The sequence below is a fragment of the Hippoglossus stenolepis genome, chromosome 18, assembly GCF_022539355.2.
Source record: "Hippoglossus stenolepis isolate QCI-W04-F060 chromosome 18, HSTE1.2, whole genome shotgun sequence".
Lineage (NCBI taxonomy): Eukaryota > Metazoa > Chordata > Actinopteri > Pleuronectiformes > Pleuronectidae > Hippoglossus > Hippoglossus stenolepis.
This window is the reverse complement of record NC_061500.1, coordinates 1,528,590-1,538,936: the sequence shown is the minus strand read 5'-3', so window position 1 is coordinate 1,538,936 and position 10,347 is coordinate 1,528,590. Positions and strand designations below refer to the sequence as shown.

General features: G+C 44.7%; 1 protein-coding gene across 1 annotated transcript; it reads left to right on the top strand.

The window, feature by feature from the left end:
* The first annotated feature begins 838 nt into the window (after nucleotides 1–838).
* ccni (cyclin I) lies at nucleotides 839–9,550 on the top strand. Its single transcript, XM_047344449.1, has 10 exons — nucleotides 839–1,059; nucleotides 2,194–2,353; nucleotides 4,933–5,067; nucleotides 5,738–5,812; nucleotides 6,120–6,260; nucleotides 6,370–6,498; nucleotides 6,615–6,716; nucleotides 6,995–7,145; nucleotides 7,465–7,691; nucleotides 7,810–9,550. Exons 2-10 carry the CDS (start codon nucleotides 2,240–2,242, stop codon nucleotides 8,008–8,010), a joined length of 1,275 nt encoding a protein of 424 aa, XP_047200405.1. The 5' UTR covers nucleotides 839–1,059; nucleotides 2,194–2,239; the 3' UTR covers nucleotides 8,011–9,550.
* Nucleotides 9,551–10,347: the final 797 nt, after the last annotated feature.

Genomic DNA, 10,347 nt, shown 5'->3' with positions numbered 1-10,347 from the left:
CAATATCTCCATTAGCACAATACTTCTTTACAATCACAGCTTTGTAGTAGTTCTGGTGGTTTCATCTCACTGCAGTGAACTTATTCTTGACCTATTTTGACCTTTTATTATTCCTATGCTCTTGTGTTTGTCTGTTTTTTGCTCGACTGGATCAATAAAGTATTTGTCTATCTATCCATCTATCTATCTAAAGACGATATACCACCAATATCGAGGACACACATAATTTATTACCAAATAAACATTAGTAATAACAGGAATATATGATATATGAGGATGACTAGGAGTTGTTGTTGTAATAAAATGAAAATAAAAGATCTCTCCGAGCAGTAACTGCTGTAAGTGGTAATAATAATCAGCAAATACATCAACGTTTGCTTTGGACTTGACTTTTATGAAGATTTACATCCCCAAACGTGCACATACACATTATAAACCCTGGTTTAAAACCCAGTCAGAGCAACAGAGAACAGATATGACTCCACATAACAGACGTTAAATAACAAACTGAAAACTTGTATTCGTTAAGGTTTTTGTTGTTTGTGTCATTTAATCCAAACAGAGCTTCTGCTTTCTTTTGTCTGCTGTATTTTTTATCATCTATCATTTATTACAGACTCATAGGTCAATTTCATTCATTGATATATAAATACAAACATCACACCATTAAAACACAAAATAATGTTTAAAATGTCTCAGAAAAACAAGATAGTCACAGTAAAAGCCGCATTTTTAAAAATAGTATATAAACTACAAATAAATAAGCATAATTTATAAACTCATTATTCCAAAGGGAATATTCCACAGAGGGTGTGTTTGTTTTCCCCTCCCGTTCTGCCCTGAGCTGGGCGGAGTCATTCCCCTCTCTTCCCCCTCAGTCCCCTCCTCGGAAGTAGACTCTGTCTATGTTCCGTTATTTTATTTTTATATCTTTTTCTACAGGAACCTTTTCCACCAGGGAAGAGAAGATGGAGGTCTGAAGAGAGGGAAGCTTCATTCCCGTTGGCCCGAGAGGACCAGATGAAATCCAACTGTGGCCTGCTCCGCTTCGCAGGGGAGGTGAGGCTCCGTCTATCGCCTGGATGGCACTCAGACATTTAAACGGCCTCGGTGTGAAGCGAGCTCAGCCGTCCCCGGTGACACTAACTCGGATCTTTTCAATGACACCCGCCGCTGGTGGACACGGAGCTCATGAGACGTGTGTTTGTTTTAAATAGACAGAGCTAGCGAGCTGCTAGCGACGCGACGCGAGCGGCTGGCTGTCGAGTTAGCTCCGCTCCAGGTTATAGTCTGACCCGGGGAAATAAAGGAAGGGGACGCTCGGTAATGCACCTGCTCCGGGAGGCCTGGTGCTTTCCTCAACATGGTGGAAACTCCCGGAGGAGAAGCTGAGGAGGAGAAGCTGAGGAGGAGGAACTCCCCGTACTTTCAGACCCAGTCTACACAGTGTGTCTCTGCTCAGGGACTGGTTGCGTTGCAGTTACATTAGAAGCCATAGGAGCTACACACTAGGTTAAAAGGCTCATGTCTAATGAGACTACAGCAACTACACAGTTTATTGTATTAACTTCTTAAGGAAAAGGTCTAACACGGTTTCATTCTGGACTAATTCCTCTTTCAGTATCTTCAGGCACTTTGTCCTCAGATGACTTAGCTTTCATAACTTCATTCATTATTAACAGGATAGAAGAACAGGACAGTTTGACCCAGTTTCATATCACCGGACTGATAAACATGAACATTCATCAGAGTGATACGAACTGTCTGAACGGTCAGGAACCATCTCTGAGGAATACGTGTGTCCTTGGTTTGTTTTGACTTGTTCCTTTGTTCCTTGTCCCTTCCACTAACCTGGAGGAGACCGGATCTCTGACCCGCACTGCAGACACACAGTGGGCTTCACTGAGTGGGGGGAGCGGTCGTCATCCATCTTAATATCAAGTCTATTATGTTAACGCACAGTTTAAATCCTCTTATCGCAAACTCCTACTTCGCTGTGAGCATATAAACGTCGGTCTGTTGGGACGGAACCAAAACTACAAATACAAAACATCCAGATTTAGGAGAATCCTTTAACTTTTACACGTGAACCAGCTCGGTCACTGTTGGTTGAAGTATAAACCCTGTCTGTCTGTTGGGTGGATCGGGGGTGTGGGAGCGTGTGATGATCCCGTGATCTGTGTCGTTGTGCAGGTAGCTGTTCCCAGTGAGGAGGTAGGCTCGACCAGGGGAGGGAAGAATGAAGTCCACTGAGCCCTGGGGACGCCAGAGGCTGTCTTTTCTCCTGGAAGAGGCGGCCTCTCGGGAAGCCAAGATGTGGACGGTCAACGTGTCGAAGAAGCCCGCCTCACAGGTGAGGATCATCTCTGAACACCTCCACTTAGTTCAGGAACACATGGATCCACTCAAGAAAACTTTGGCAAAGTCGTCCCACGTGTTTTTTCAAAGGTACCAACGAAGCCACCATCACTGATGTGCTAGTTCCTGTGCCTGGTTCCTCTTGTCAACAATGTTATGTAAAGACCAGTCTAACAGCAGGGAAGTTCCCAGTGGAGTTAAAGGTCCGAGACGACCTTATCATGAGGAGTTTACTTCAAGTCCCAACAGATATTTCACAATCTCCACATGTTTTGTTACTACGGCAACACATTGTCACATGGAAACAGTCGTCTGTTTGTCTGATTTTGTAGACTTGATATAATAAGTTCACAGATAAATAATACATGTTTTAATCCTTCGAAACGGGTGAGAGCTGCTGCTTTGATCATTTTACTGTCATCAGTAGCAGCCGAGTGATTCATATTTAATGTTTCTTATTAATCTGTCTTGTTAAATTATGTTTCAATTGATTTATTGTCTACAAATGAATGAAGACGCAGTGAGTCGCTGAGTCACTGAGCGAGACTCTGCTGAAACATTAAGTTTAATCACATCAACAGACTCAGACTCAGTTTACACGTCTCACAACACGTCCGCCTGTGAAGACACTGATGTGATGTTTCATCACACGTCCTCAGCTGGTCTCACCCAGTTTATTAGCTCATCTCACATTGTGTCAGATACCTGTGAAGTCATACGCCGTAAGTTACTAATCACATTACTGAACTGAATAATGGTTAAACTTAGAATATAATATAATATTAGATTTCTTTAGTTTCTGGAAATGAAAGAAACCGTATCATTAACCTACTTTTCACTGAACCTGTTTGCCTGGTGACCAGGTTCAGAGAAGCAGTTATCCTCGGACGCGGCCGTTCTCTTCGCCTCCTGCTGGAGTTTCACATTCTCTTGTTTTCATGGTTTGAAAACTCAGACATCAAACTGGAATTGACTTCATATGAAGAACAGTGAACTCGCCCCAATCTCGTCCTTGAACCTGTCCGTCTCTAGCACTGCATCGATAATAAAGAGACCAATAAAAGGCAGTAAATGGCGTCAGTGAGACACTTCTCGTTGCCGAAGGCCGGGCTGGAAGGCAGATGTGTAAACTGGTGTATGAGGTCAAGAAGGTCTCAGAACATATAAACAGTATCACTGCCACAGTGCTCCCCTGCTGGGGAGACGTGGAGAGAGGGCTAGAACGCTGACGTCTGAAAAGAGTAATAATCATTCAAAGTGGAAAAGGTGTGACTCAGCGGTTTCCTCCATCGTCTGAACTTGACCAGCACTGTAGAGGAGCCAGAGTCCGAAGGGACGAAACGAACGTGGTCTCCGTTTGTGGACGAGGTCACGAGAGACCAGAGAGGGAGGACATCCTTTTAGGATTTAGTCTTTTTGGTCCGGCAGTAGAAACAGTGTCATGTTGCAGTGTAGTTACATAGCAGGGTCGTTGTGATCTGACCTTTGACCCCTGCTGCTGGTCCAGTGTTACACATGCCACTCAGTGAATCAGTGATTTACACATACAAAAATGACAGAATTACATAAATTATATTTTCATCATGTATATTATTATATTTATATTTTATAACCTTCAGTCGTGTTTGAACTTGGTGCTGCTGTGTAGCCAGATGGATGGACCCTGTAAAGTCATTTTAGTTATTAATATATCTGAGTGCGTGCAGTTTGGAGCAGCTGGATTAAACTTAGGGTGTGTTGGAGCTTGGCGGAGGAATGAGCTCCAGATCTGAGTTAACAGATAATTTAAAGCTGCTCTCAGCTGTGTTTACTCTCAACATGAACCCAGGTCAGATAACTAATGTTGACCAGAGCACCACACTGCTCAGATAGAAAGATAATCTTATTATTATAGGAACTGACATATTATTAAACTCTCCTGTGAATTCTGTATGATGTTTTTCATTGAGTAGAAGGATCCTCTGAGGAAGATTTAAAGGTCGGTGGGTGAATAGTTTCAACTGAGAGGAACTAAATGAATTCCTGGAATATTTTTGGTGGAGATACTTTGCGATACGTCGTTACAGCTGTCGAGCTGGTTTGACTTCCTGTTCGTCTTTTCTGCGTCAGTCACAAAGGCACCGGCAGGATCCTGATTAAAGATCCAGAACAACGTGATTCAAGACTTGATCTGAAATAACTTTGCTGTCTTAAAGAGCAAAGAGAGAATTCACAACCTGCTTTGTTTGTCTGGAGGTTTCATATTCGTCCACATACAGTTTCCCTTGTTAAGTGTAAACCTGAGACGAGCGGAGGCTGGTTTTCTATAGATAGAGCCTGAGGTACAGAAAGCTGTAAATAGATTTTGCTCTAATTTAAAAGGTAAATATTTGCGTCCGGACCGGCTCAGTTCGTTCACACTACCTGTGGAAACTAGTCTAGAGAAACAGATTGTTCACGATGATTTTATTAAATACTTTTATTCATAAACCTTCCTCTGCCTCATTACTCTGTGTGAAAAAGCTTCAGTGGTCTGTAGAAACATTCTCCAGACTCCTGAGGAGGAGGATGTTGACACTGTCTTCTTGGCTGCAGGATGGAGACGTCTCCCCGGCCCAGCGGGACGAGGCCGTGCGCTGGTTGACGGAGCTGCACAGCAGGCTGCGGCTGTACCCAGAGACCCTGGTGTTAGCTGTTAGCATCCTGGACCGCTTCCTAGCTCCCATCAAGGTAAACAACCCCTCCCAGCGCTACAGGGCTGCAGCTGCTACAGTGAGCAGGAGCAGTAATGTGTGAACTGCTTTTATTACTCATCAAGTATTTACTCTGCTTTTCACCGCCCAAAAAACAATTAACAATAAATAGGATAAAAAACACAGTTCATTTGTTACTTTGCTTCATCGAAGGTAGAAGAACTAATGAACATTTGTTAAATGACTTGAATCAATCGTGTGAATTGTGAAACCTTTCAAAGATTTTCCATCAATTGATTTTTGGTTTGTTCCAGTTAATTTGTAAACACGTCTCAAATGAAACTCGCAGTGAAATTTATGCACCTGAACATTATTGATTTGACCAGTTTTGAATCGATCTCATGAATCATGTAAATGAAGTATTAAAGGAGCCGTGTGGAGTTTTACTGTTTATAACTGAGGACAAACAGACAATCAGAAACCTGCAGTGTTTACATCTGTTTACTACTCCTGCTTTTATTAGAGCATTACTGCCCCCTGTTGTTCAATGGAACAACTGAGGCATTGACACAGACACACTAATGAAGGTCAATAGATTCCAGTGTGTCCACAGTGACACAGCTCAGAGGAGTGAAAACACCTGTGAGGATGAACTTTGTGTGTTAATGACACAACGACCAGTGGATTGAATGATTGTTTCTCTTCAGGCTCGTCCAAAGTACCTGCGCTGCATCTCCATGGCCTGCTTCTTCCTGGCTGCCAAGACGTGTGAGGAGGACGAGGTGAACATGACACACAACATGAACACACAACATGAACACACAACATGAGCACACAACATGAGCACACAACATGAGCACACAACATGAGCACACAACATGAACACACAACATGAGCACACAACATGAGCACACATTAACACACACACGCAGTCACACTGAGATACAGCAAACTACAGTGAAAATGTATTTGATATTGTTTTGAGTGTTACTGATCAACCTTTTCTGATGCATTATAACCAGTAAGGTAACTGTGTGTCTCTGTGTTTGTGTGCGTGTCTGTCTGTGTGTGTGTGTGTGTGTGTGTCAGTGTGTGCCGACTCTGAAGGAGCTGGTCACCTCCAGCAGCTGTGGCTGTTCTCCATCAGAGATCCTGAGGATGGAGCGGATCGTCCTGGACAAACTGAACTGGGACCTGCACACCGCCACAGCTCTGGACTTCCTGCACATAGTATGTCTGCCACACACACACACACACACACACACACACACACACACACACACACACACACACACACACACACCGAGCTCGACATGATGTTGTCTTCTTCCCCCCATAGTTCCACGCGATGGTGTTGTCGTGTCGCTCTGGGTTCTTGGACTCGGTGTTGGGACTGAACCGCTCTCAGCACCTCGCCCTGCTCACACAGCGACTCTACCACTGTCTGGCCAACCACACACTCGTCCAGGTACACGCACGTGCACACACACACACACACGTGCACACACTTAGAAACCTCAGCTCCTCTGTGGACTTTTCACCGGCCGGCTCAATGACCAGGTCTGTCCCTCAATGTTCCTGTAGCTCAGAGGATCCATGCTGGCCTTGGCCCTCATCACCCTGGAGCTGGAGACCTGCTGCCCTGATTGGCTGGCGCTAACCATCGACCTGCTGAGAAGGGCACAGGTACCACACTCCCCACTTCCTGTTGTCACCTTTACGACTGCAAAGACTGACGGACATGAAAATATAAATGTCTTTCTTGTTTTCTCTCTCTCCCTCTCTCTCTCTCTCTCTCCCCTCCCTCTCTCTCTCTCTCTCTCTCTCTCTCTCTCTCTCTCTCTCTCTCTCTCTCCCTCCCTCCCTCCCTCTCTCTCTCTCTCTCTCTCTCTCTCTCTCTCCCTCTCTCCCTCTCTCTCTCTCTCTCTCTCTCTCTCCCCCCCTCCCCTCTCTCTCTCTCTCAGATCAACAGCTCTGAGTTGATCAGGAGTCGAGAGCTGGTGGCACGTAGTCTTTCCACACTGAGAGTTTCCCGGCCTCCGAACACTGTCTACATCTACCACCCCCTGCAGAGCCCAACCCCCCAGGAGCCTAACCTCCCCTGCTGCACTCTGGGTACATTTAAAGAGGAACTTCAAAAACGTTTTACACATCAGAGTCTGTCAGGGTGTTGGGGAAGTTAAAATGTTGTAGTTAGACGTCTTTGCCTCTAGAGGGAGCTGTGTGATATCTAATGTACTGCACGTCCTACAAGAAAACAAGTTAGAAGAACATTGGGGTGTGGAGTTGTAAAGAAGGGACCTTATATCACAATCCAGTTGGATTCTGGGTAATGGCGGCTTCAGGTTTCCACGAGGACAGAGGATTTGTTTTTATTGAAAGTTTAGAAATCAGCGCAAATAGTTTTTAAAGTATTCCTCTTTATTCTCTCCAGGGACCATCACCACCTCCACCACTGAGTCTTCCAGGGACCACGCCCTCGTCACTGCCTCCGCTGCCCAGCCACCGACACCCGCTGGAGGGGAGGAGGGGAGTCCGCCGCCTTTGAGCTCCGTCTCCTCCTCCACCACCAACAGCAGCATCCTGGCTCTGCTCTCCCCACCCAGAAACCTCCACCTGCAGAAGGTCGTGCGGCGCTGCAAGGCCTCCGCCAAACGCAAGGTGACGCATCAACCTTTCAATGTTATCAACTGATTAATCATTAAAAGAATTCAGAATCGATATAACCAGTCGCTGCCGCCTGAGACCTTGGTCACAGTTTGAGTCTGCCTGTGTTCAGGTGGAGGAGATGGAGGTGGACGACTTCTACGATGGAATCAAGCGCCTCTACAACGAAGACGTCATGTCAACCATCACCGTCCAGGAGGGGGCGACACCAATAAGTGGAGGAGGAGGTCTGAACGTATGCAGTGTCCTGTTAAACCGACAGGAAGGCAGCTCTTCCCCCTGCCCGCCTCTGCAGCCAGTCAGTGCCTCCTGAAGACCAAACAGGAAGCCGTTCACCCAAACCACCTCTACGCCGACATCCCTTTCAGAATAAAGTTCTGGTCAAAGTATCCAAGCGGTGACCTTTAGGCTGTTCTCGTGGCGGCAGTGATGAGCACCGCCCTCAGTAACAGGCGACTAATTCAAAGAGAAAATGTTTTTCAATTCATTGATTTGCATAAAAAAAGCAATGGAGAGGCAGCTCCTCCTCAGAGGGAGGTGTCCGTCGGAGCCGCCAGAGAAAACCTAAAGTCACCGCTTTTCATCAAACTAATATTAACGTTCTATTTAAAGCTTTGAAACAGACGATGTCAGGTCGAGGTGGTTCAGGTGTAAGTGACCCCAGCGTGACCCCGAGTCGTTCAGCTGCCCGGAGGACGTCGTCCTCGTCCCCTGCGGCAGGAAAACAGAGCACAAAAAAAGTTAAACATCCAAAAACTAAAAAAACCTGCTGCTGCTACTTATCTGAATACAGATACTTGTTGATCACAAATAGAATAAACAAAAGGTCTAAAAAAATAATAAATAGAAAAAGTTGCCTTCCAAAAAAAAAAGATAATAACCTAGAATGACTTCTCGTTCCGTTCTGTCCTGCTGTGGAAGAAATGTTCGTCAACTTATATTCGTTGTTCACTTTTAAACTTCTTTGTTTCACATATTTATGTCTTTATTGTCGTCTCCCTTCCTCACTCTGCATGTTTCCATGTCTATTTATAACTTCTCCATAGAGTCTGATTCAAACGTATGAATGTTACTGAGACGATCCTCTGTTGTTTCTCGCCCAGATAGAAATAGGTTTGTTTTTATGAAGTGCAATTTGATTGTTGATCCGACGCAGATGTGAACACGTGTGTTGGTTTTCAGCTTGTTGTGAAGTTTGACTGAAGGTTTCTCAGGTTGTTTGAGTTTCCTCCTGCAGACCAGCTTAGCTTGAGATGTTTGGGACGTTGACCTCAGTCCATTGCTGTGAGCTCCACCCGCCTGGCACCTCTGGGAGTGTAAAACAAACGTTACAGTTGTGCAGTCAGGGCCTTGTTCAACGAGACGACCTTGTTCTGTTAAACACAGACATCAGGAGATCTCGATCATTTCACTTTAACATCCTCTCAAGTTGTCTTCGTCATGGATACTTGTTGCTATGACAACAGCTCCAGTTAAAAACCCGTCCTGGTACACAGAACAGGGTCCTGGTCAAAGTCTGTGGGTTCTTTATTAAAACAACCGGAGGAAATGAAAAGTTGCAGATATTATATCCTCATGTGATGCAACAGCCTTGAGTTATTGAAAGTGTTTTAATATTAATCTGACAGAAATGTGGTTTTTGTGTCTGAGCTGATTCACAAAACAAACTCGAGTGACAATCTTCACTTTGATGTTTAAAAAAAAAAAAAACTGCTCTGTTTTAATCTCGAAGTTCTGTTTAATATTTGTATTCCTGTAAAAAGCTCTGTTGCTCCTGCTGCAGCGGCCGCTGGAGGCTGCTCCAGGTCCCTGAACGCACCGCGGCACCACAAATAAACATACAAGTAAACTGACGCTGAGCTCTTTGTCTTCATGTTTCTACACAAACACTCACCGTGCACGTCGTGCTGTCACTGAGTTACACAGCTCAATGAAACACGATGGTCAAGACCCAAGAGGAAGAGGTCAGAGGTCAAAGGTCAGAACAGACAGTAATATAACTGATGAATGCAGCAGCAGAAACAATGTGTTTCTTTTAGTAAAATAATTCATGCTTTTCATGTTGATTATTTCCTGAACTTCCTATTTTCAGGAGCAAAAGACGGTTTTCATGATTTACTGACTGTAAGAATCATCAGAGCTGCACGGCCTCCGACTGCAACACAGGTTGAACCGGCTGTTTCAGAATGCACACACACACACACACACACTGAGCTTGTTCAAACAAAACACACACACTTGTACTTTGACACTTGTGACAGACCTCAATGACTTCATCCTTATTTCAAAGTCAATTCTCCTCTTAACCCTAAAGCTCTTGACCTTGAAATGGTGAAGAATGAACTAAACGTTCTCGGCCTCCGAGTCAACAAACAGGTTGTCGTGGTTACAAGTTTACGCACAAACACAAACGGTCTTGAACAAACACGTCCAGCAGCTGCAGAGTGTCTCCGCAGACCAACATGTTGTTACAGGATTGATTTCCGTGTTCGAGGTGGAGCCACTGAGCGTCTGATGAACGATCCACTGAAACATCGCTGAGGAACAGTTCATCTGTTCGTGTGGTAACTAAGTACATTTACTTTATTCATTATTTCAGTACTTTTTTCTTGTATCAGTACTAAATCAAGTAGATTTATTTCCAGGTACT